Source organism: Cataglyphis hispanica, chromosome 8, assembly GCF_021464435.1.
Source record: "Cataglyphis hispanica isolate Lineage 1 chromosome 8, ULB_Chis1_1.0, whole genome shotgun sequence".
Classification (NCBI taxonomy): domain Eukaryota; kingdom Metazoa; phylum Arthropoda; class Insecta; order Hymenoptera; family Formicidae; genus Cataglyphis; species Cataglyphis hispanica.
The window spans coordinates 4,783,331-4,810,128 of NC_065961.1; the positions used below are offsets into that span (position 1 = coordinate 4,783,331).

The following is a 26,798-nucleotide window of genomic DNA, read 5'->3' on the forward strand; positions in this document are numbered from 1 at the left end:
TTTATATATATATGCGTACATTTTTGGTGTTTTCCTTGCTGCCTGTATGTGATCCTCCTCAGTTCTATCAGTGTTTGCCTGAGTTTTGTTAGTTTTGTTTTATATAATAAAAAAAGTCACACATGTTGTAGTGAAATATAGAAATTGTATTATATAATTAAACGATTAATTATCTTTGTTGAACAAATACATTGCATCTGTGCAACTTTGCCAGATATAAATTGTATGATGATAAGTTAAATTGTTTCTTATATATATTATGCTCTTTCTGCGTGCAGCAAGGTATTCAGTATTTTCGAGCAATGCTGACAAATGTATCAGATGTTATGGTAATTATCGTAAAATTCATTTATTGTAAAATTGTACAAATTGCATTTCAGACAGAACTTACTTGCCAGAGGATACAGGAATTTGAAAGTCAAGCCTCTTCAGACTTAGAATTACGTAACAATAAAATTGACGAATTAAATAGGGTAAGTATGGTTGTGATTATGATTATTAATTTGTTCAAATTCTACTACTCTTATGTCAGAATTAAATTATATGAAACATATAATCTCCCTTTCTCTTTCTTTCTTCTTCTCTCTTTAACATCACATCTGATATACACAGGCGAGCTTTATATCTTGATAACACTATAATAAAAAATTTTATAATAAATTTTATAATAAATTTTATGTAAAGATATCTATTTGTTCTAAACTTTTGTTACAGACAACGGATGAACTTAGGCATCAAATGGCTAATCAGCAAAAACTGATTGAGCAGCATAAATCACATATAAATAAGTGTATAGACGTTGTAAAGAAGTTATTAAAAGAAAAATCAAACATAGAAAAAAAAGAAGCTAGGCAGAAGTGTATGCAAAATAGACTGAGGTTGGGTCAATTCGTGACGCAGAGGGTGGGCGCGACTTTTCAAGAGAACTGGACCGACGGTTACGCATTTCACGAGCTTGCTCGACGGCAAGAAGAAATAGCGACTGAACGGGAAGAGATCGACAAGCAGAAGAAACTGCTGCTCAAGAAGAGGCCGTCGAATAGTGAAACAGGCAGAAAACGTAGTCAACCGCAACCCTCTTTGCATAACGGCACTGAGGCGACGTTTTTGAAGCCGGATGCAGTACCTGGGTCGTATACGTGGCAGGAGTATTATGAAGCTGATGAAATACTCAAGGTACATCACGGTGTACCGCGATCATATTCTTTTTTAAAAATATCTTGACATTTTCATTTTTAAGCTTGTGATAATGTGTCTATGTATGTGTCTACAGTTAAGACAAAGCGCGTTGAAGAAAGAAGACGCGGATCTACAATTGGAAATGGAAAAGCTCGAAAGGGAGCGGAATTTACACATCAGAGAATTGAAGCGTATTCACAACGAGGACCAATCGAGATTCAACTCTCATCCTGTTTTGAATGAACGTTACCTTCTGCTAATGTTATTAGGAAAGGGCGGTTTCAGCGAAGTGCATAAGGTGACGAAACACATTTTCGTCTATTTGTTTCATTAATTATATTAATCTCTGAATGAGAATACAAGAATGAGAATATTTAATTTATTTATTCTTATCCATATTTATTCTTATCCGCAATCTTTTTTGTATAGGCATTTGACTTAAAGGAGCAACGGTATGTGGCTTGTAAGGTGCATCAATTAAATAAAGACTGGAAAGAAGATAAGAAGGCTAATTATATAAAGTGAGTATTCAACTTATGTTTATTGCAGTATTATTATCACTGTTCATTACAATATTAATTATTACAATAAGAGTTAATTATAAAAAGGACATTTTTATAAAGGATGCGCTTTTAAAAAGGATGTTTCTATGTATTTATTTTCTGTTACAACAGGCATGCATTGCGAGAATATAATATACACAAGGCATTAGATCATCCTCGAGTTGTAAAATTATATGATGTATTTGAAATTGATGCCAATTCCTTTTGTACGGTTCTGGAATATTGTGATGGCCATGATTTAGATTTTTACCTCAAGCAGGTACACATAATTTAATTTTTATTTTACGAGCTTTCCACTTCAATGAGATAATCGTGTTTTTATTATATTCTCAAATTTTTTATTTCAGCATAAGACTATACCCGAGAGAGAAGCGAGATCTATTGTTATGCAAGTCGTATCGGCATTAAAGTACCTCAATGAAATAAAACCCCCAGTCATACATTACGATCTAAAACCAGGTAAACTTGAGATATTAGAGCCTTTATCGAGAATAGACTCGAAATAGTTTATTTTTATTTTTGAAGTAGACAAGCAAATAAAGACTCATTGTTTAATATGTTTTTTGCAGGCAACATTTTGTTAACCGAAGGTAACGTGTGCGGCGAAATAAAAATCACAGACTTTGGTTTAAGTAAAGTTATGGATGAGGAAAATTATAATCCAGATCACGGAATGGATCTAACATCCCAAGGAGCGGGTACTTACTGGTACGTGCTTTTCTTCCACTAATCAATTTTATAACTTATTTTGTTGTGCATTAGTCATAAAATTTTATTGAAAATTATCAAATTTGTATACTTATAGGTACCTACCTCCTGAGTGTTTCGTCATTGGGAAAAATCCTCCTAAAATATCGTCCAAAGTTGATGTCTGGAGTGTAGGAGTTATATTTTATCAATGCCTATATGGTAAAAAGGTATTTATCGTGATACATAATTATCGCATACGGAATTCGTCACTTGTCGTTCGCGAATATAGTGGAAATACGAATATTTTTTTTATTATTTTCATAGCCCTTTGGTCATAATCAATCGCAAGCCACCATTTTGGAGGAAAATACGATATTGAAAGCCACAGAAGTCCAGTTTGCGAATAAACCGACCGTCAGTAACGAAGCAAAGGTAGCGTTGATAATATAGATTCTTGTTTACAGAAATGAGAACATGTCGTTCTACAATTTGACGATTTGTTGTTGCAGAGTTTCATAAGAAGTTGCCTAGCGTATAGAAAGGAGGAGCGTATAGACGTACTAACACTAGCTAGACATGAATATCTGCAACCCCCAGTGCCAAAACATGGCCGCCAAGCGAACAGCCAGCAGCAACAGCAACAGCAGCAGATACAGCATCAGCAGCAGAGTACGTTCAACATCGGCATGTTTAGTGGTATGAACGCGTCGAGCAGTTCGTAGTGGAGAGGAAGGACTAAGGACGAAATCCTCGATATATACTAATACATGCCAAATCTTGAGCGCTCGGACTGTGCACATCATCTCTCATCTTAGGAAAATAACGATTACTATAATCAATTGTAAATACTAAAACCGGATACTATCACCGTCACCACCACCCACCACTACCATCACCACAACTATTACTACAACTACCACCGCCATCACCACACCGTCACAACTATACTTACAGGATCGATTACATAGGACATTGCAAGAGAGATGCGAGACTGGTCATCCGCAAGTCCAGGAGCTTGCGTCTTTCTACAAGCCACGCTACATTATTCAGCATGACAAGAAACAATGTTGTGTTCGTAAATATTCAATTGTATTATCGTTCCTTGTATCAAACAGTGCGCTGACTTGATAATAGTGTTTAAAAGAAATGAGAGAGCGAGAAAGAACGAACGAGCGTGCGAACGAGAAAATAACATGTGATAAGTCATTATGAGTTACAAGTGACGCTTAGATTAAGGGGGAGGGGGGAAATAGAGTATGAGAGAGAGAAAGAGAGAGAGAGAGAGAGACTATAAATAAAACAGATAAAACGACAAGAATTCTTCCAAATGGAAACAAAATCAAGTTGATAAAATAAAGAAAGCAACGAAGAATAAGAAAAAAATAGGTAGAAACCAAGAAATAGGAAGAAATCAAGAAAAGCAATCGGAGCAATCGCAGCAATCGCTTTTACGAAGACAACGTTCCTCTCCTGGCGTTTTATGAGCGTGTGCATGAGTGAACGCTAGAGGATTGTTAAAATTAGTGTGAGTGTATATATTTATACTATATATATAAATATAAATATATATATATATATATATATATATATATTATATATATATATATATAAACTAATAAAATAAATTCGACATAATATATATATATATGGTGTAAAAAGGACGACGACAAACATTGACAGTGGGAAGACAACTGTGGTGGCTCTATCCTCGCATGACCTCCGGCGCCGGTTTCCGGCATTCCATGAATGCTTGGCCTGCGTATCATGTTACTTTATTCGAATATTAACATTATTACCTGTATCATGACTAATAATGACTAACATACACGCGCGTCCACACCCACACACGAAACATATACACGATACGATTACACACGAAGGAGATTTGATTGGTTGTTCCTATTCTGAAACGAGAGTGGGCTTTATATCTATAATGCCGGAACGATTAGTCCGATAAAAAGAAAGAATAAGAGCGAAGTGAGCATAGAGAGAAAGAAAGACAGAGAGAAAGAGAGCGAGAGAGAGAGAAAGAGAGAGAGAGAATCGCGATGTGCTCCCAAAGTGAAAAATATTATAGGATTGTAGTCCACCATTATCACCATCACTTAAAAAAAAAAAAAACTGTTTTTACGCGTGTATGGTTTAAAACTCCGCGATGAGATTTGCAGTATCGAAACGCGCCGTGCGTTATGTTTTCCCTATTTCACTCTACCTCTTTTCTTTTGTCTCCTCTCCTTTCTCTTCTCCCCTTTTTTCTCGAAAGAGATAGGAAGAGGGAGAGAAAAGGAAAGAGAGAGAGAAAGCGGATCCAAATGTGTGTATAGAGCAAGTTTCGCGGAAACGGCTAGGCACATTAATTAATTAATCAGATGACAGTTTAAAAAAAAAGGATAATAAAAGAAAAGAGCAAATTTTTAAGATAAGAGAGCCGTGAAACGCTATACCAACCCAATCATTATTTCTTTACTCGTAATTTGTTTTATATATATGTACGTTATATATAGATAATTATGAAATAGAAGACTAAGTTATTTTATCAAGTGCCCTTGCTTTGTATTATAGTCGCGTCCGTCGACGAGCCGTAGCTTCTGGGAGTAAAAGAGAAAAAGGAGAAACGGAATGCGTTGAGAGCGAACGAAAGAAAAAAAGAGAGACTGAGAGCGAGTGAGTGCGTGTGTTGTTAAAAGTGTTGCGTCAGTTGTTGATACAATGTGGGCACCAGGTATTGATGACGGCTCAATACCATCATTGTGATTGGCAAAAGTGTGGTGAGAAAGGAGAATACAATTACAAGTCTGAACAGAGAGTCTACTACTACTTAGATCCGCTGCTTCAATTTTGACAAAAAAAGAAAAAAAAGAAAAGAAAAAATGCCAACCGTTCCCACATCCCACATCCTACTTTTCGTGAAAAAGAAAAAGACACGCAGTCGCAAATGCATTTTTCTCTTTTAGCAAAACATATCTATTGATGATTTCCTACGATACAATTCCGAAATGGCATCATTTGCGTGATTGTTCGATGTTGATTCTTTTTTTTTTTATATAACTGTAGATATTTAAAAATAATTTTTTTCGCTGACTCGAGGAGAGAGATGGCGAGGAGAAGTAAATATTTAAAGTAATGAAAGAATTTGGCATTCGCATATCTTTCCGATTATATCGTTTTCATTAAATTGAATATATATATATATATATAGCTTGTATCTTTCAAAATTGTTACAACTGGCCTTAAGAGAATTGTCCGAAGGAATAATTTGAATATTCATCGAATATCTTGAATATCTTTTTCATTACTATAATTAAGACACTCGATGATCGTGTACTTTGTGACAGGAAGGTTTTTATACCTGTACATATCTATAGAATCCCACGGAAGAAGATAAACTTGCATGAGAATTTGAGATAAATAGGAATGGAGAGTGAGAAGGGGTAGAGAGAAATTTTTTATCTGCAATTATTTCTATTGCGATAAATAGAAAAGAAAAAAAAGTAGTACCTTCCTATCGATTAAGGTATCCACGATCTACAAACTTCGAATATAATAATAGCCGTTCTTTTTATTTTTTTTTATTTTTCTTCCAATCGGCTCTGCGTGTCGGCATAGTCACGATCTTCCTAAAGATATTAAATAAAAAAAAAGAGATAAAAGAAACACTGGAATTACGTCGAGGATGGTGTATGAAATGTTATAGCAATAAATTTACGTATTTGTGTATAATTTAAAAAAGTAAACTTATTAATTAAATATAAATCTCACGCATCTCTCTCTCACGGTGTGTATTACCCCTCGTTGCTTTTCGTTTCTCTATCGTTTTTTTTTTCTTTTCTGGTAAACAAACATGTTAAACAATGAATTACCGAGTCTAAAAAGATAAAACATTTTATTGATATATGTATATATCTATTTCATGTATGCGAATTATATAAAAATGAAAATTGCTGAAGATATACAAAGTATTGATTGGACTGAGAACGCACGCGCGCGCGAGGGATATAGTCCAGTGGTTTTGAAATTTTTATAATCGGATCTTTTAAGATACTTAATTAATATCAAGTGCAAAATCGCCGCGCTAATTGCAATTATTAATTCTTTTTGTTCTTATTCTACGAATGAACGATTACATATAACTAGTAGATGTATGTACAGTCAGAAATTGAATTTTAATGAACACCAATAACCGTGAAAGTCAATTATTCCTTAATTTCATATGTGAATTATATAATTGCGAAAAATATATCAATTGTACACAAGACAGAGAAAGGAGGAGAAACCTAATTATATCAGGGAAATTAATTATAGCTATCGATTTTTCATGTCAATTTGTTTCCTGACTGTAGTTTCAATTACGATTCTCTATTCTTGTTACACCGTGTGGACTCTCGCGCTCAGCATTTTAAAATCTACAAATTTATTTGTTACCTACATTAAAAAACAAGCACGAAGTAAACTTATTTTATTCTACGTGTGGTCAGTATAAAGTTAAAAATAAAACGTCCGACAGTTTTCGCTTAACCGATATTTGAGCGCCGCATTAGCCGTAAGATCCGTTCTATGTATATATGTATAATAGACATTTACCGCTGTGTATATATAATTTTCTTTAGTCTTTTAGATAACCTGAAAAAAACCATATTGTGACGCGTATGTAAAAATATATTTAAAAATTGTGTATATTTCATATTTTTCTTTCTTTTCATTTTTTATAAAACATTTTCCGGGATCAGTATACGTCTCTTTTTTATCCAAGTTTTACCGAAGACAAATGAGATTTCTGATGACGAGGAGTGTAACACGATTGTGCAATCGTGATTTTTAGAAAAGTCCACTCCCTTCGCAATGCGCGGTGCTAATTAATCTATCTAGCGCAGACAGTGCTGGACGTTCTCTTCGCAAGATAAGAGTCACGTAATTTTTCATAGGTTAAAAAAAAAAAAAAAAATCTAAACATGTGAATTGATCGATATATCATAAATATAATACAATATACAATCTTCGTTAATAAACAAACTTTTTGGAAAGGATTCAAATCACGCGATGAGATTCATGTGAATATTTTGGTTACACCCATACGTCCTGTAGCGCCGTCCACAGCGTTTATTAGTTTCGCGAAACTCTTTTCGCATTTACACTATGCATATTCGAGTAGTAAACTTATATATACAAGATTGCGAAGTGTTTTCCAAAAAGAACACCTCAATTTGAATGTCGCTTGAGTAAATCTTCCGAGTTATAATTCGATTAAATACTTCGACAAACACATTTTTAATACGCGTTTGGCAGATTCTAGTACGTCAAATTCCTCGTAAAATTATTACTAGTGTCAAGATCGACATTCTTAGTGAAGTTAAAATCTTTCTAAAATTGTGTGATGAAACTTGTCTCTTCATAACGATCCCATCCGCCTTGCTTTAATTTACGGTTTAAACTATGTTTTAGTTAATCACACTCGTTTTCGGCAAGGCGTGAACAAGACAACGTTCAATCTGAGTCTTCATCGTCTGATTTGACCGCGTAAGATACAGGCTTTCGAACTCGACCAACTATCTTGCGTGGCGGCAGTAATTGCGAATCATCCATTACTACATCTTCATCGGAATCGAATTTCTTCTTTTTCTTCTTCGTCTGCTAAGAAAAGAACTTTAAATTGACAAAATTCTCACAAAATAAATATATTTTGACCCAAGCTACTACTGTACTTACAGTTTGCTTAGTAAATATCTCGTCCGTGTCGGAATCGTCAGATGATTTTGATTTTTTCTTCGCCTTCCTCTTCATTCCTTTGTCGTTCTCGGTTTTCTTCTTAGCAGGTGCTGTAAAATGAAAGTATACGGGTGTAACGATTATACAAAATAAATTTTACTTAATCATCTGACGAAATAAACATTAATTACCCTTTTTAGGTGGTGTAAACTTTATAGGAGAATCTTCCCCGGATGAGGATATATTAGGTTTTTGTTGATTCTCCAGAGAAGAATTGCCGACTAACGAATCGAATAGTTCTTCCGAAGTTGCTGTAAAAATGAATAAGCAATCAGTACTTTCTTTAATATATAATTGTATATATATATATATATATATATATATATATATATATATATATATTATATGCACTTACGTGTTGGTTGGGGCGGTTTCTTGCTTGGTTTAAAATTGTCGTCGGAATCGCTTAGTGTCACAACAGAATCTTTCTTATTGGATCTAAGAAAAAATATGTAATGATAAACGAAGCTCGGAATGATTTGTCGTAATATATAACGATTATACATACACTTGTTCGGAGTCGGAAGAGGGATTGAACATATCGCGATTGTCATCATCCGAATCATCACTGTTCATATCCTTGTAATTATAAACATTCTTCTTGGCTATTATTCAAACAGAGAGCGAATAATAACAATATTTTGAGAAAGGATACTATAATATGTATTGTTTTAATAATTTTTAGATCGACAAAAAAATGATACCTGTAGCTCTGCGAGATGATCGTTGTGGGAGTGGCGAAATACTACCGAAATCAATGTCGTCACTATCGTCAGAGTCCTTGTCCTTCTTCTTCGCTCCTTTTTTGATCGGCTTGAATTGCAACGTGGATTGCTTCAAACCTATTCGGTAAGAGTACATTGTTAAAATGTCTGCTACAAAATATATAATATGCAAGCGAATCAAAATATTGAATACCGACCTTTTTTTGCAGCTGCTTTCTTTTCTAACTTCTCGGGAGAAAGTCCAACCCTATGATCGAGGGGTTTGAAATCTGAATCAGCTAACACATCAAATTCGTTTTTCTCCTCCACAGAGATTGGCTCTTTCTTCGTCTGACACAAAAGATAGATAGATTTAGATACGAAAACAATAGATATACGGAAATCATAAAGGTAACCAGGTAACATAAAATAGACTTACCCTCGATTTCTTTATTATGCCTTCCTTCCTATCCTTCGATACAATCTCCGCCTTTTCTATCTTTTTCTTCAATTCAACATCAATGACGGGAACTATGCGACGAGTATCTTCATTTTTATAGAACTTCGAAGGCGGTTTTTTATCGTTTCGTTTCGATTTACTGTCTTCTTTCTGCTCTTTTTCTTCTAACTATATACACAAATCACATGACAATTACTTTCGTTTCAAAAAAGAAGAAAAAGATAAATATACCTTATTTAATTCGGCCAACAAATTGTCCAGATCTTCTTTCCACAAAGACATTGGGGAGCGGGCTTGCAGTCTCTCTAACTCTCCTATCTTTTCATCCCGTTGTCGCAATAGATCATCCTTTTTCTCCTTCGTCAGACTCCACATAGTCATTCCGAGAAGGTAATCAAAATTCTCTTTTTCTATCGCGGTTGCAGTTGGAGCACTCTCGTCATCGTCATCATTTCCTGCTGCTTCTTCCTATTTATGTTAAAATTAACATCGTAAGTCGAAAGTTTTTCAATGAACAAAATCGTTTTCCAATTGATAAATATTTTGACAAAAAACAAAAACTTTTTTGCTATTTAAGCAAAAATTCCTTGCTTATTTTTGTTAAATGGCATTTTTTTATCAAAAGATTTATTAATTGGAAAACAATTGTGTTCATTGAAAGACTTTCGCGTTACGACGAAGCACATTGAGTTTTACATACTATTTATTTCTACATTAACTTACTTGATCTTCCTGATGTAGCAAAATAGATAAATTTAAATAAATAATTATATAATTCCTTCACGGATATATAATAATTTTGAAGCGAAATTTGATATTTACCAATACTTGTTCCCTATTTTGTGATAGTTTCCAAACTATGACCGGATCCGAATCGTAATTGCGTCTGATCAATTCTGCTATCATATCCTTTTTCTTCTTATTCTCTATCACTAAAGTGCCATCGCACTTTTCGAGAATAAAGCGAGCCTGATTTGACAGCTTGGCTGATTCCGCTTTTAAAATCCCTTCTAGATAATCTTTCCTCTTGTGATACATCTCCAGACGTACTTTATAAAACACTTTTAATATCTGTATCGCATTTTCGTATTTGTTTAAACATTGATTTTCATCGAAAGCGCACTGTAACAAAAGATGTCGCATTAATGAATTCTCGTTTTTCATTTCCAATAATTGCCATATCGTTATTTATAGTATCTTACCATAGATGTTATTGTCATAGTTGTCTGGAGTTTAAATGCTTTATGAAGACCCTCTTTTTCTAGCTCCAATAATTTATCACGATTTAAAATTATTATGAAGTGTACAGCCGTATCTGTATTGTACTCTTTGTAATCCCTATGGCAAAATACATATATAGAAAGATATATAAAAGAAAGAATTCTTACAAGTCGGTTGATTGTGAATCAGGCGATAAAGTAGTTCAATGGCAGAGTAATAGCTTTCTGAATGAGACATTTTAGGTTCAAATCCCGGTATTCATTGATATTTTTCTTCTGTTCATGAAGATTTTGTAATACTTACGTGATGACAGCCGGTATTTTATCAGTTCCATGTAACATGGGCTCTAACACAGTTTCTTTATATGTTTGTGTCCATGTACCAATAGGAAGTTCAGTGATTTCCAGCTTATCTGGTCCAATTACTGATATTTCTCCACTTATAACGTAGCGATAATCGCCACAACTCTCCACGACGCCTTTGAAATTTTTGTAGTACGGTGACTAAAAAATAAATTACGATTACGTGATACAATTAAAGTGAAGGGCCTTGAATGCTTTTTGTGTTTTTATGAGAGAAATATTAAGTATATTGATTAAATATCTATAAAATTCTGATTTTAACTTTTTCTTTCTTTTTATTTTTAGATAATTTAACATCGATATTACCATAGGTTTGGGATCCGCGCCGTCCATCATCCTATGTAGATTTTCGATGATTTCACGAGGATTGTAGTTCGGAATCTTTGTCATCCATCCGGTACCGATACCGTCGGCGCCATTTATCAATATCATAGGGATAACAGGCACGTAAAAAACAGGTTCAATCTTTTGATTATCATCGTATTCGTGTTTTAATAGGGCGTCGTCATGTTTGTGAAATATGAACCTTGCTAGTGGGCTATGCAAAAAAAAAAGAAAAAAAAAATAGTGATAATGATATGCAAATAAGAATGCATAATTTCTTCTCTTACTTCTTTTATGTGTATAAAGATGTGACAAATACCTAAGCATTGTGAAAATATATCTCGGACTGGCGGCGTCCTTTCCTCCGGTGAGTCTTGTACCGAATTGACCAATAGGTTGTAGAAGATTAATATTGTTGCTACCGACAAAATTCTGAGCAAGATTAATTATAGTCGCCATCAAGGATGTCTCGCCGTGGTGATAAGCTGAGTGCTCGGCGACCGAGCCCGCCAATTGCGCCACTTTTACCTCACGTTTATCATTACGTTTTAAACAAGTAAACATCACTTTCCTCTGGCCCGGCTTAAAGCCGTCAATCATATTCGGTATGGATCTTACGTTATCGTAATTACTGTACAACACTAGTTCGACATTGATAAAATCTGAAAAGGAGACAGTGCGTGTATCCTTTTCATAAAGGTAACGTTCACCGAGGCCGATTTCCTTTCGTCTCTTCGTCTCGTTCATATGGTTCATCAGCCAATCCTTACGTTGATCAACGCATTTCTTACTAAATGCCATGATGATGTTTTGATCGTCTTTGTCGCCGTCGTATCGAAAGCGTATTCTGTGTCTAGCCATATTTTCAAAGTACTCCTTTGCCTCTTTGGCGGTGGAAGTACCCAAACCTATACAAATTTTTAAAAAAAGTTGTTAGATGTCTTGTATATCGTAATCATTAATGAAATGACAAAAATTCCAGATTTTTGAGTAAACACCTTTGTAGTATTTGATTTTATATGTGTGAAAATTTTCTGTCTCTTTTTTCCATGCCTCAAATTCTGGCAACGAGAAAAAAGATAAAGATTGGCTACCCTTAGTAGCCTTCACAATAGGCGTGATGAACTCTTCGACAAAATTTAATTTCAACAATGACGGCCAGTTATGATGGATAAAATTAATCAAGAGACCTTTGATATGTGAACCATCCTAAAAAAATAAAAATTTAGATAAATATTTATGATAAATGAATATGAAATCGGCGTGTTTTTTTTATACGAAAGAGATTTAACCTGATCCTGATCTGTCATAATCATCATTTTTCCATAGCGCAATGTTTTTAAATCATCTCGAGTCTCGTATTTTTTTTTATATTGAAGACCAAGAATTTTAATCAAATTGTTGATCTCAGCATTTTCCAAGATTTGTTTATGAGTAGCTTCCCTTACGTTTAACATTTTGCCTATAATCAAGATATGTATCACTGATTAGTATCATAACATTAAATTTTATCCAATTTTTTCAGTAAAACAAATTCACCTCTTAATGGAAATATGCCATATTTATCTCTGCCTATGGAAGCGATACCAGATACAGCCATTGTTTTGGCTGAATCTCCCTCAGTTAATATAAGAGTGCATTCTAATGACTTTGCAGTTCCTGCATCGTTGGCGTCCTCTAATTTTGGTATACCATGAAGTTTTCTTTGCTTTGACTTAGGACCCAATTTCTCAAGCTGACTATCAGCTTTAAACTTCGCCCAGCTTAGTACTGCTTCCACGACTCCGATTTTCGTGATCTGCAATCGCATTCCAAGAGATGGTCAAGAATATATGTAGAAGACGCAAAAAACATTAAATATCAAATGTTTGCACTTACCGAAGCGATGAACTTATCGGTGAGCGTGCATTTGGAGCCAAAACTTTTCGCCTGTAGAGTCATATTCTCCTTAGTTTGCGAGTCAAATGTAGGATTGTTGATGAGACAATTGACAAAGATCCACATGTGATTCTTGATTTGAAACGGTTTAATAGCTACACCAGCCTTATTTTTCTTTTTTAATGTTTCTATCAATTGTTTGACAATTAACTCGGTGACGTGATCGACGTGTCTGCCACCCTATCAGTATTCAAAGATTTTTTATAAATACTCAAAGCAATTTTAGATTTTATAAAAAATTACTACATACAGTTCTCCTACCTTCGTTGTTGCGATACTATTTACAAATGACATTTGCTGAAATCCTTTGTCAGATAAAGTGCAAGCAACTTCCCAGCGTGGACCACAATTCTCGTATACAACTTTCAACGGATTACCAATATCATCCTCTTTTCCTTTAATGTAAAAATCAACATAATCCTTAAAATTCTTTACTGGAATACGGCTTCCATTCAAATAAACCTTGACGCCCTTGCTGGATGCAGCTACATCGTATGCTCTTCTAGACATAAGAGCTACAATATCATTATCAAGAGATTGCATTTTAAACTTTGTCAAGTCTGGTGAAAATGTGACCTTAGTGAAATCATCCCCATGATATTCTTTAATCCTAGGTTCGCTAGCTTTTCCCATATTATTGCCCCATGTCTATAATAATGGAGTAAAAATTATAATATACTTAATTATAATATACCAATAATAGAGGTAATTGTAATATTAACAAATTGCACTCACTTGCTTTAAACATTTCTTGTATTCTTTTGAAGCTGTCTCAACGGTAAAACGATGACTAAAAATATTACACAACTTGGCGCCATAACCATTTCTGCCACCAGTCACCTTTTCCTCTTCATCATCATAATTTGATGATGTCAAAAGATGGCCAAATATCATGGTAGGTACATACATATTCTCCTCTTTGTGTATTACTACAGGAATACCTTTTCCATTATTCCACACGGAAATAGTGTTGTTTTCACTGCACATCAAAATGTTACAACGTAGTGTTTACTTACTACTTTACTTTATACAATTCATATTGAAATTCTCTTGATATTGATTATTCTAAAATGTATTATTTGATGTAACTTACGAATCAATATCAATTTTGATCATGTCCATCTTTGGGTCACGCTGCTTGTTATCAGCAGCATTTACTAGAATTTCATCAAAAATTTTGTATAATCCAGGAACATACTTAATATCCTTTTGAACCATCATATCTTTTTCTTTCTCAAAGATCCACATCATTTCCACTACTGGTTCCACAGATCCAATATAGGTATCCGGACGCAATAAAATGTGTTCCAACTGTGATTTCTTTTGATAAATACCCTCAATGGTTTTTTGCTTGGGAGCCGCTTTACGGTCACCAGCTCCATTTTCCAAAGCTGTACTCATCTTGATGCTCTGTACTTTCAGATATCTATAAATCAATGGTAAATATATTATAATGCAGAAACAAAAAAACAAAAAAACGAATTCTTCTACTAAGAAAAAAAATCAAAATATAAAATATATTTTACAATTTAAACTATTTTTTTTAAATCGCTAAGAGAGCGATCAAATTTTAGGCTACGTTCTTGACAATCGCAATGTTTGTAAGATCATTTTGTCTTTAATAAAAAATTTAAACAAAAACAAATAATGCTCGCGAACGTTACGATTGTCCAGTGGCACGTAGTTTTAAAGTTCACGAACTATATCCAATCGTTGATTTTTGATTTCGAAATTTAGATTAAAATAAATTTGATGAAATGCTCGTTTGTGAGACGAAAATTATTACCGAAAGTGCAAGCGTCCACGTTGGAGGGAGCTTTGAAAAATATGGCGGGAAAAGGCCGTCATCTAATTGGCGCGGTGCCGAAGGGACGATAACGCCGTTTGTTTTCGAGACAGCGAGAACATCCGCGTCCTCCCTGCCGATCACGCGCGAAAGACTCGATACTTGCTGGACCGCGAGTGATCGGCGATTTTTGGAGAGAACCCGGAAGGGACGATAACGTACCTTCAATGACTGCGCCTCGACGACGAGGATGCGCTGTTCGTTGCGTAGCGTCGGTCGACTCTAAGACCGCGGGACGTTCATTCGCGGGGCTGCGAATGCTAATTATTGGCATATCACAGGCAAGAGGAACGGCAATCGTCCTTGATGGACGATAAGATACAACGATAATTCACGAATCACTCGTTCGTGTCGACGATCATTATCACTCGCAAGTATCAGAGATCTACTCGTGAACGTGTATATATCACACTCTATACTCTACTCAACACTCAATTCTGCGTCCATCCGGTATCCGGTCCCTATACAATAAGCTTCGCGCTATTCGACTCGTTTCCTGAAACATGACTGCCAACTTTTTCGCTTGTAACCTTAAGCCTTGTCCACGTTGCTAGATGCGTTCGAAAATCTGTCGTCGGGTAGAATTTTTTTGTCCTGTGATTGTTGTGTGATTAATTAAACACTATTCTACTCGATGGTAAATTTTTGAACGTAAACTCGGCGAATTCTATCCGTTTTAATTTTATATTAAAAGCTTTCCAGCAAACACAATTATGTCATGCAATTTGCTACTAAATAGAACATTTTTCTATTTAACAGTTAATCACATTTTTCTTATTGGAGTGCTCCCATTAGCGAAATGGACTGGACCTATTTATCAGCTGATAATAAATTTCTGAAGTTTTTAGAAATATTTTTCTAGATTAACTAAAGATAGAAAACAAGAATACACATCATACAATTGGTTATCAAATATAAAAATTTTCGGAACTTGAAAAATTATCTATATTCGATAGCCAATTGCATCTATTTTCTTGCTGGAAAGCTACCTTAGGAGAGCTCTTATCGAATATCCGATTTAATAGAGATTCAAGAACGGTATCAGGATTAATTAAAAATTCTCCATAAAGAATTATTTATCGTTGAAGTCTTCTTTTCAACTTAATTGTATTAAACGGAATTGGGGAAAATGGATCATAATGTGGAAATCATTTAAAATGCGCAATTCTCCTCAATAATGACGCACATATGTTTCTGATGAGAAGACACGTTATCGTGCTTACATGGTATATTTTATACAACTAATTCTTACTCCATTTTATATATCTATTTCTCGTACGGCAATATTACTTCTTGTAAGATTGTTATACTGTTAGATACTTCATTTCGTTTTATTCGGTATTACATTCAAAAAATCTATTAATGGTTTTATATGCTTGCTTTTCTACCGCGAACATGTTATTAAAAAGGAGAAAAACAAGCTCGTACTGCAAACGGCAGAAAGGAAAGCATATAGAGACGCGGAATAATAAATTGGATTAAATACAAAATGAAATCGCTACTGCTATTTCCATCGTAGGTTTCGGTGATTGATTTTCGGTTAGCAGCAGTTGTCCACATTGTTGAAAAATTGTCGAATTCTTGCTAGGAGGGGCGCGGCTTAATGGAATGATAATTGGACGAATGAAGAGATCGGTAGTAGAGTGAGGAAGAGTACCTGTGAAAAAAAGACGAAGTAGACCATACATGTGTGTGTGTGTGTCCGTCTTTTATGTGTATTTTTAATTTTTTACAAGTTTATATTACAAAATATGTATTAATCGAGCGCCGTGAAATTGGATTCACAAAAAAATCCAGAACATTAATTTAAATTACTTCATGCTTTCATAATGGAAATGAAAATAATAGACATCGATACATTCACAAATGTGAACAAAGCGACATTGAGAATGAGAAAGAGAATTGCCGCTCTAATTCTAAGAGTGCGAGAGTACGAAGTTCCAGGAGCGCGGCAACTCACCAGCAATTACAACGCGAATTGCACTGCGGTCGCGAATGAGGATTTTTGTTAATATGGCTGGTGCCTCTGATTTTGGCGACCGCCACCTCCTCTCTGCTTGCCACCATATCCCGAACCACCTGAAACAATGCCGAAATTGTATCATTAGTCTTCATTCTTGTCTGAGATACGAATTTATATATAATTAGATTTATATACACAATTATAATTACATATACAAGCGCGCGCGTACATACACAACATTGTAGTATAGAACAGATCAATTCTTATACAATATAAAACATACACACGCGCGCGCTTTGATAGAACAAGATATACTATACTACTGACAACAATCAGGTATACTACGGAAGAAAATACTACAGATAATAAATGTAAGAACAAAGACAGGCTGAACTGCCCACTATTCGGATTCATACCCTTCTTTTTTCGCTACGTATCTTTCTGGGATTATAATTTTCTTTCTCTTGCTATTATAATAATGGATAAGCAACACATGAAAACTCATGTAAGCAAAGATGGCAGAAGCATGGAAAATAAAATATATTTTTTTACAAGCACTATAATGTTTCTACAGTTGAGATTAATCGAAATTTACGTCGAAGTTATTATTTAGCCGACTTATATTCACGATTAAAAGTCGGGGTTAAATTGCTCTCATAGCAGTCAAAGGATTATAAAGATGGGTAAAATATTCTAGCGGTGGCAAGCGTCAAACTGAATATAAAAAAGAGGAAGAGAAGAGCAAAATACTAAAAATGATGGATAATAAAGTTATGTATCAAGGAACGCTGTAATGCGTACCTTTACCGCGTACACCACCGCGCCCGCCCGCGTAGCCACCATCGTAATTACCACCGCCATAGCCATAGCCATCTGCGTATCATGAAACACATGGTACAAATGGAATCAGTATCCGCACGTACCACCGAGATTTCAATGCGGTAGAAGAAATAGTAAAAAAGTGTATATATACACTAACGCGATTATATAAAGAAAAAAAATCTCGAATTTCGGCGAAGTTTTTAATTCGAGAAAAACGTAATGCAAAGATCCAAAAATCGCCAGGACACTGACCGATTTTATGATAGAAAGTACCTCACCCTGGGACATTATTTTAATTCGAAACTTCGCGGTTTATGCTATATGACAAAACAAACAAACAAAGGATAATCACCACCATATCCGCTGTAATCGTAACCACTGCCGTAACCGCCGTAACCGCTGCCGTAGTAATCGTATCCTCCATAACCATCGTACCCACCGCCGTAGCCGCCTTGACCGTAACCTCCGCCGTAGCCGCCTCCGTAACCCTGCCCCCAGCCACCTTGACCTCCAAAACCGCGTCCACGGCCTCCTCGGGCACCTCTACCTCGGCCCATCATTCCGCCGCGCATTCCGCCCATGCCATCTAATTTAGGTGTCGCCTTTTTCACGTCCACCTTCAATAAGAATTCAAAATTGATTAGAAAAATTTGAATTGGATTTTTGAATTGCAAAGAAATTAAATTGTAATGTGAAAGTTTACACAACTAATTTATATTTCGTACAAAACTCACCGCTTTTCCATTGATGGTCTGTTTGGGTGTTTTAAGTAGTTCGTTGACCACTTGCTCAGATTCAAAAGTAATAAAGCAGAAACCTTTCCTCTGGTTCTTTGTCTTGTCAAAAGGCATCTCCACCTCGACAATCTGTGTGAAAAAATTTGAAAATTGTATAATTAATTTTTTTGGTTTTGTTTTAACTTGTTTATTTCCAAATCACGAAATATTTACGTTTCCAAATTGTGAAAAGAAGTTCTTAATATCATCGTCGGAGAGCTCCGTCGAGAGACCACCGACGAAGATCTTCCCGTGTCTAGCTTTTGCCTTTTTAGGATCAACTTTTTTGTTGTTGATAACGTGATCGCCGGCTGACATAATCTGCAAGAATCCATAGGATTATTTGCATGCATAATATTAATTTATAACATTAAAAAAAAGCTCTTCATTTTATTGTTATTACAGGAAAAGATAAAAATTACCTTATCGAGAGCTTCAGCTTTGGCGAAAACAATAAAGGCGAAACCTCTCGATCTCCCCGTATTAGGATCTGTTTTGACATTAATACTCTCAATGTCGCCATATGTGCTAAAATGTTCCCTTAATTCCTCTGAAAAATTCCGAAATTGCGGATAAAATATATAGATACTATATAGATTTCCGAAAGAAATACAACTCATCGTCAATGATAAAAAATGAAAATACTCACTGTCAGTAGTTTCCCAGCTTAAGCCACCAACAAATAATTTTCTGCAAACAATAAACAGAAACGAAATTTGTAAATAAATGTAATGGAGGATAATACGCTTGCCGCCCTAACTTTCCAACCGCTATTGCGGTGCTACGATTGTTACGAGTAATATTATCTCAATTGAATTTTTATATAGGCACACCATATTAAAATAAAAAAGAAAGAGAAAGATAGAAATTGAATGTGCCTCTATTAATCATAGAGTCCTGATTACTTCCGGTCAACCTGTAAAGCAATGGAACTAATTTATTTTACCAAAGAAAGATTATTTTATCAGAGAACTTTTTACGAATATTACATTAATTAGATTAATAATTTCTCAAAATTTATGTTTTAATGTCTGTGCAAATTAGAATCGTACTACAATTTAACAGAGCGCAATTGACGATCCATGATGCTATCTGGAAAAGACACTGTAAGAAATTTTGATATTGATTTATTTATGCAAGCACGATAATTATTAATCTTTTTTTCAATTGCAGGAAATAGGAATTCCAATTGCAGCAACGTGCAAGGTAGGTGTTGTCCTACGTAATGATTTGGAAAAATAAACACGTTCCTTGCATGAGACCAAACAAGATTGTTATTCTGACAGCAAAAGATAAAAAGAGTTACAAGATATACCATATTCCTAGAACAAATGAACTCTGATAAAGTTAAATATGTATATATTATTATACAATTTACATACGTAGTTGCTATGCGATAGCGTAGTAAAATTGAAGTTATGAAGAGACGGCGGCATTGCGCAACCACACAGGCAACTCGATTTGAACATCATAAAAAAACAAGTTTCGTGAAAAATATTCAAAGAAAAAGTTTTAGAAAAATACATATGCATATGTATGTATGTGTGTATAATATTATAAGTCTGTGTATGTGAAAGTAGAAAAAAAAACGCATCAAAGAGCAAAGTACTATTATAATGATGATCCAAATAAGCTAAACTCCAGTAGCTGATATATACGGCTGCCCCTAAAGAAAATACAAATAACTTCTCTAAGTTACACACACAAAAAAAAAAAAATAATCCCGATTATTAATATTGGCCCAAAATTAGTGGCATGTGGTAGTAGATTGACTGCAACTCTATAATATTGGAAAGCTAAAAATTAATTTTTATATTACGATAGATTAACATTAGTCAATATATGATTTTGCTCTGTTCTTATCTCCCTTGTTCTAATTTTTTTTTTCATATGACTTCTTTTTAAACAACATTATTATGCGTTACATCAGACACTCGTATGCATACATATAAATTTTCTATCTTACAGTTCATGTTCATCGAGAAGGTTTACTTTACATTATATGGCTCATTATTACGACTTGTCTCGAGTCTTAAGACATTTTTGGTATTATATATTTCGCATTCAAATAACAAGCTGCAATATGTACGCACTTTGCTGTTTTTCTATCATTTATTAAAACTTTTTCCGGCAGTGTTAAGTCTGTATTTATATACGTTTATCGATATATATATTAGAAATATATATCTTTTTTATATCATCTAGGGCTGATGATAAATACCATGGGTACCAGTCACTCGCCGGTATCTGTTGTCAGGTCAGGTCACAGTTAGCCGGTTGCAAGCAGTCCACCATAATCGCACTGGGACGTTTGCCACCTGCAGACCAAGTCACAGAAACTGCGTTAATGGCGTTCTGGAACTCTTATCGGAGATGTTTGCATTGGCCCTAGTGTCTCTGCGCATTTTTGTTCATGCCCAAATAATCCAAATATCACAATTCAGCGGAAATTACTCTACTCTGTATTATATCCAGCAGGCAAGTATGTGTCATTGCGACACATATTTGATCTCAAGTAACATTTGACTCGACTTGACTCCAGCACTTTTGTGTTGTGATGGAACATGATGGACTTGAGAACTCGATGCTCGATCGTTCACAATAATTCCGACCCCAAAGTTCATTTCATCAAGCTTCGCAGCTCAATTGAGATCCCAGACAAGCATTGGATGTATTTGTCAATCGTATTGAGCAATTGACTAATCTGAATTTGACTGTAAACTGTTACTGTGAATAAGGACAGATGACTCGTAACTGATCAAATGTGTGGATTTCAAAATTATATTCTCTATTAAGAAAAAAAAGAAAAAGAAATACAAATACACAAAAATGTTATTCTTAAAAAGTACATATATAATAGATCTACATATACACATACACAAAACTTTATCAATGATGAAATTGTCTCTGCCTTCCGTTAATTATAGAACTAGAAGAAAGTTAATTGGCTGAGTAAGAACAGAAAGAAATTTACAAAAAAGTTAGAAAGCTTGAAACAGAGGGACACATACTTCGTAATTATAGGATATGTGTAATTATAATTACAGCATAATATATATAATAAGTATATAATTATATTTACCTTATTTTATTTGTGAAAAACAAAACAATATATGAAATATATTTCAGATTTACTGTGCAAGGGCAATTGTATGATAAAACGCAGTAAATTTTTTGATATATAATTCATATTTTATCTCATATATAAAATTATCTAATATTCGTAAATATTGAGACAGTGATTGATTACGATAATAATAGAATACAAAGCTGCAAAAAATGTTAGGTTTGTCGGGTGTACTTTCTGCACTTGAGAAGAGCAACATCGTATTCGCGGAGAAAAGAAAAGAAAAGAAAAGAAAAAAAAAAAAAATAGAACGTAAGTGTGAAGAAAGAAGATGTGACGCGCGAACGAATTCTCAAAGAGAGCAGCGTAGTGGGAAAAAAAAAAACTTTATCTCGTACGCGACAAATAATAATGAAACAAATTCCGCCCATTCGCGTAGACAAAAAAGAAATACATCCTCGAGCGCATCATGATTGCGAGATGCGAGGAAATCGCGCGGGAAAGCGATCGGCATCCGATGTACGACCGATGCGAACAGATTACAGATTACGTTTCCGCATCTCGAATCAGCCCTCGCCATTTTGTTCGACGGCTACTCGTGTCGCGAGGCCCGGGAGGGGACGCCGAGAGCAATTTCGCGGGAAAACGCCTCCGTTAGACGTAACGCGTACTTGCGGATCGCGCAGTGAGAATCATCGATTCGATCACCGATCATCGTTCGCGGTAAGGATCTCTACGTGACGAACGATAGAAAATCTTACCTGTCTTCCTGTGAGTCCTGGCCATTCTCCACGGCGTCTCCGCCGCCACCGGTACCGCCGCTCTCGGCTTCGCCGTTCTTCTCGAAACTTTGCTCCGCTATGTCCTCACTGAAGTCCTTGTTTTCTTGCTGATCTGCCATTGTTTACGACGCGATTTACGCACTCGCCGTGCTCAATGATACGAGAGGAAGATCGTGTAGATAGAAAATAATCACACTCGCGCTATATCGGAGGACGTCTGCGCCGAGACGGATCCGTGGATGAAAGGAGGACGATGAGAGGAATGTTCGTGTCGAGTTTTGAGAACGCCGCCGATCACTCGTGCTGTCCTCTACGGCAGGAACTGTCAAACCGAGAAGCGCATCACTTCTCCGAATTCTCAATCGGGATAGAGCACTTCTCCATCCCGATTGGTCAAGTTAGATTTCTTTATAATACACTAGATCGATAGCATCTCACTGATTTCTATCAATTTTTCAGCAAGAAAATACAGACGTTACACGATTGGTTATCGAACAGAGAAATTTTTGAAGTCTCGACAATTTTTCTGTTTGACAGCCAATTGTATGACAGTGTTTATGTCCGTTTTTGTTGAAAATCTAATATTCCAGGATCCACGGATGCCATTGATTTTTAATATATATTATATACAAAAACTGCAGGCATATATATATATATATATATATATATATATATATATATATATATATAAAATTACACATTACATTAGATGGCGCTACTACAGCGCTAATACAATTTCTTTTTCTTCCTATAAGAGTTTGTTGGTTGGTCCGGTCGGAGCCGTTTAACATCTGATCTCGCGTGATGATTAGATTAGTTATTATTAGTTATCGTACGATTAGATCGTCTAGTTTATAAGAATCGACTGTTATTATGGCTTCCTTAGTCGCGGATTACGGAACCTCCTCCGGCTCGGATAGCGAAACAAACGGTGACGTTTCGGATGATGCGTAAGTTTGGCTCACTGTGAGCTGCTATCCAATTTAGTTTTTCTCCTTTTCTTTTTAGCGCTTCTCGCAATTATCTTTAACCTAATCTTCAATAGAAGGCATGAAATTCACCAATATTTCTACTTAACAGGGAAATTGTAACGATGAAAATCCAGTTTTAAGATGAAAAATATCTCGGATTTAATAGGTCATGCAAACATTAGACTGAATGCATGATGACAAGTACAAAGCATTATACTCTAATATAGATAGCATTAAACTTAAAGAAAAACATCAAAGAGGTGTGCACTTATAAATTGACTAAGATTGGATACAATTGTAGTCAAAAGTGTAAAGACTACATATTTATGGATTGTTGTTACAATTAATCCAAAGTATTATTTTTGCTTAAAATTGTACAGTATGTTTCTTTGCTTTCACAATGTTCTTCTTTTGTACCTAGAACTATTTAAGGTTTGTTTATATCAGATTATATCGAATGCACTGTATCTCATAATTCTTATTTATACAATTCTTTTGTAAGAGAAATGTTTGTTTCATGCGTTCCATTTCTTGTCCCTTCTTTATGTTACATAAACAGGAAAAAAATATCTATTTAGTTTTTTTTTTTAAATTATACAGAGATAGATTTGTCCCTCTAAGATTTACTTGTCTTTCCAATAATTTAAAAACTATGTCTGTGCTTCTAATTTTTATAATTTCTTTTTTCTTGTTTTGAATGTTTGAATATATTTTTATTTCAAAGTTCATTCTCCATCCACTCTACATATTAAAAGTATGAAATTACTACATTACAATAAAAATTAAACCATTGTTATAATAAACATTAAAGAAAAAAAATCAAGCTAAACTTTTATTTAAATTTAGCAACCCTATGTACATACAGAATATAACTTGTTCTTTGTAATCTGATATTGCCTCACCGTTAGCTTTAAGGGTGTTGACAAGGTGGAGTCGGAGGAGGAAGATGAAGAAGAGGGAGAGGACGATAATGATGAGAACAGCAATTCGCATAATGATGAGAACGGTCACGTGAGAATAAACGAAACAACAGCTTCCAAAGAAAAGCTTCCATTGCCTACGCCGGATTTCAATGGCGCATCTACATTGTTGAGGACCTCAGTATTCTCGAATCCGTTTGTTGAAGCGGAACGAGCGAAAAGTGCGATCCTGGAGAAGCATGTCAAGATGACGCCCACATTAGACGACACCAAGATGATAAATGGTCGTAAGATCTGTTGGAATTATCGGAAAGGCCGTTGTCGATTTGGTCACAATTGCACCTTCGCTCATGACTCTGATCTTCATCGCAGCGCGGCCGAATTGGAGGCTCTGCGGACTCCGCAGGAGACACTAGTCTGTCAGACTCGATACAACGGACAACAACAGCAGACATCACCGATCGCGAACGACGAGGAAAACGAGGTGGATCAGGAGAACAATCAAACTGCGAACAAAAAACGCAAGAAGAGGCCTGGCTTGAGCCAATTGTTGCTTCCAAGTAAAAAAGTTTTTAAGCTGTACAAAGCGCAACAACAACAACAAACCAAAACTAGATGAATAACACTCGTTCATTTAATGTAGCGATAATAAATGAAACTCTGTCTTCTGACTAATTCGTTACAGTTTGTTCTATATGAAAACACAAATTGAAAATGGAAATTTGAAAGACGAAAATGTGAAAAAGATTGCGAATAATTTTTGATTCGCTCTTATATTAGCGTATTCGATCAAAAATCGAATTTCCATTTATTATCAGCATAATAGAGTCATTAATGTCTGGTAATGAGATTATTAAAATTTTGCGCAAGATTTAGATCAGCATTAATTAAACGAATAAAAGCGATATAGATGTAAAAAATTCCGATTTATGCTTCCAATGCGAACCTAGCTCTAGCCTGCGATGTGTAGGATAAAAATTTTTTTTAAGAAATTTTTGTTTTTACATAAAAAATTGCAAAAAACTATTCCATATACAAAGCGTATGCAAGCTTAACATTATATGGACATATTTCATATATATATATATATATATATATATATATATATATATATATATATATATATATGGATTTTTTCTCTATAAGTGTTTGTAAGTTGTACAGTGATCATTTATGAAAATTGAGAGATGAGTTGTAATAATAATTAATTTTTAGATAATTTCCACTATATTGTAAATGAGAAAAGATAATAAAGTTGGAGTTTTTAAAATTTCAATTTTTGAAATTTTCATTTGTAATATCGCTCTTGTGCCTATTATGTTCCCGATATTCCAGAATATAAATTTGTGTAAGTATCGGCGAAAAGTGAAAAAAATAGCAGGGAGAGTTTTTTAGCGGGTGAGAGTCCCGCATATCCCACCGGACCGGCCGGTGGGAATGCATAATGCATTTTTCTCTTCCTTCGAAAAAAAAAAAAAAAAATTGAATATTTTTGCGGATTTTGAAGCTTAAAATTTTTGCGCTTTTTAAAATTTTAATTTATGCCATCTTGTTGATTTTGTTCTCTTGATATGCCACTTCTTTGGAGATTATGCTCTCCTGATACTTTTGCGGATTTCGAAGCTTCAATTTTACGCTTTTTTAAATTTTTAGTTTGTGCCATCTTCTTGCTGATTATATTCTTCTGATACGCCACCTCTTTGCGCATCATGTTCTCCTGATACATTTGTGGATTTTGAAGCTTTAAATTTTCGTGTTTTTTAAAATTTTAGTGCCACCTCTTTGCTAGTAATATTCTCCTGATATGCCACCTCTTTGCGCATCATGTTCTCCTGATACATTTGTGGATTTTGACGCTTTAAATTTTCGCGTTTTTTAAAATTTTAGTGCCACCTCTTTGCGCATCATGTTCTCCTGATACATTTGTGGATTTTGACGCTTTAAATTTTTGCGTTTTTTAAAATTTTAGTGCCACCTCTTTGCTAGTAATATTCTCCTGATACGCCACCTCTTTGCGCATTATGTTCTCCTGATACATTTGTGGATTTTGAAACTAAATTTTCACGCTTTTTAAAATTTTAGTTTGTGCCACCTCCTTGCTAGTTATATTCTCCTGATACGCCACCTCTTTGCGCATCATGTTCTCCTGATACATTTGTGGATTTTGAAGCTTTAAATTTTTGCGCTTTTTAAAATTTTAGTTTGTGCCACCTCCTTGCTAGTTATATTCTCCTGATACGCCACCTCTTTGCGCATCATGTTCTCCTGATACTTTTGCAGATTTTAAAACTTTAAATTCTGGCGCTTTTTAATATTTGAATTTGTGCCACCTCTTTGCTGATCATGTTCTCCTGTTACTTTTGCGATTTTTAAAATTTTAAATTTTGGCGCTTTTTAAAATTTGAATTTGTGCCACCTCTTTGCTGATTATGTTCTCTTGATACGTT

The 26,798-nt window shown here is 34.9% G+C and overlaps 4 protein-coding genes across 23 annotated transcripts in view; 2 read left to right on the forward strand and 2 right to left on the reverse strand.

Annotated features, from left to right (window-relative positions):
• The window catches only part of LOC126851460 (serine/threonine-protein kinase tousled-like 2), a 43,219-nt gene extending 37,983 nt beyond the window's left edge, over positions 1–5,236 (forward strand). For all 16 annotated transcript variants that reach the window (XM_050595472.1, XM_050595470.1, XM_050595467.1 and 13 more), the window contains 10 exons: positions 381–473; positions 715–1,176; positions 1,274–1,477; positions 1,609–1,700; positions 1,854–2,001; positions 2,090–2,201; positions 2,312–2,450; positions 2,548–2,659; positions 2,757–2,864; positions 2,942–5,236. In XM_050595472.1, coding sequence (XP_050451429.1) covers positions 381–473; positions 715–1,176; positions 1,274–1,477; positions 1,609–1,700; positions 1,854–2,001; positions 2,090–2,201; positions 2,312–2,450; positions 2,548–2,659; positions 2,757–2,864; positions 2,942–3,154 — 1,683 coding nt within the window. In that variant the 3' untranslated portion in view covers positions 3,155–5,236. The remainder of the gene's footprint in view (positions 1–380; positions 474–714; positions 1,177–1,273; positions 1,478–1,608; positions 1,701–1,853; positions 2,002–2,089; positions 2,202–2,311; positions 2,451–2,547; positions 2,660–2,756; positions 2,865–2,941) is intronic.
• A 1,052-nt stretch (positions 5,237–6,288) lies between these two features.
• LOC126851451 (DNA topoisomerase 2) lies at positions 6,289–15,565 on the reverse strand. Of its 3 annotated transcripts, none has more exons than XM_050595441.1 (22): positions 15,213–15,565; positions 14,298–14,630; positions 13,940–14,183; positions 13,466–13,852; positions 13,145–13,384; positions 12,806–13,064; positions 12,559–12,728; positions 12,265–12,475; positions 11,586–12,174; positions 11,249–11,480; positions 10,884–11,083; positions 10,562–10,697; positions 10,182–10,481; positions 9,591–9,827; positions 9,339–9,527; positions 9,118–9,250; positions 8,900–9,037; positions 8,704–8,800; positions 8,551–8,633; positions 8,327–8,446; positions 8,136–8,245; positions 6,289–8,060 (listed from the first exon to the last, which is right to left on the reverse strand). In XM_050595441.1, the coding sequence occupies exons 2-22, from the start codon at positions 14,603–14,605 to the stop codon at positions 7,914–7,916; spliced, it is 4,530 nt and encodes a 1,509-aa protein (XP_050451398.1). In that variant the 5' UTR covers positions 14,606–14,630; positions 15,213–15,565; the 3' UTR covers positions 6,289–7,913. The 3 variants fall into 3 exon arrangements, with proteins under 3 accessions (XP_050451398.1, XP_050451397.1, XP_050451396.1); XM_050595440.1 differs by lacking the exon at positions 15,213–15,565 and adding an exon at positions 14,991–15,138 and having other exon boundaries at positions 6,289–8,057; XM_050595439.1 differs by lacking the exon at positions 15,213–15,565 and adding an exon at positions 14,991–15,138.
• Positions 15,566–16,215: 650 nt separating this feature from the next.
• On the reverse strand, positions 16,216–22,726 carry LOC126851489 (RNA-binding protein squid). Of its 2 annotated transcripts, XM_050595530.1 has the most exons (9): positions 22,440–22,726; positions 19,261–19,301; positions 19,034–19,161; positions 18,786–18,932; positions 18,570–18,701; positions 18,188–18,452; positions 17,815–17,886; positions 17,011–17,129; positions 16,216–16,707 (listed from the first exon to the last, which is right to left on the reverse strand). In XM_050595530.1, exons 1-8 carry the CDS (start codon positions 22,577–22,579, stop codon positions 17,059–17,061), a joined length of 996 nt encoding a protein of 331 aa, XP_050451487.1. In that variant the 5' UTR covers positions 22,580–22,726; the 3' UTR covers positions 16,216–16,707; positions 17,011–17,058. The 2 variants fall into 2 exon arrangements, with proteins under 2 accessions (XP_050451487.1, XP_050451488.1); XM_050595531.1 differs by lacking the exon at positions 17,815–17,886 and having other exon boundaries at positions 22,440–22,722.
• Positions 22,727–23,186: 460 nt separating this feature from the next.
• On the forward strand, positions 23,187–25,627 carry LOC126851499 (uncharacterized). 2 transcript variants are annotated; one of them, XM_050595551.1, is made up of 2 exons: positions 23,187–23,410; positions 24,340–25,627. In XM_050595551.1, exons 1-2 carry the CDS (start codon positions 23,334–23,336, stop codon positions 24,968–24,970), a joined length of 708 nt encoding a protein of 235 aa, XP_050451508.1. In that variant the 5' UTR covers positions 23,187–23,333; the 3' UTR covers positions 24,971–25,627. The 2 variants fall into 2 exon arrangements, with proteins under 2 accessions (XP_050451508.1, XP_050451509.1); XM_050595552.1 differs by having other exon boundaries at positions 23,190–23,426.
• The last annotated feature ends 1,171 nt before the right edge of the window (positions 25,628–26,798 follow it).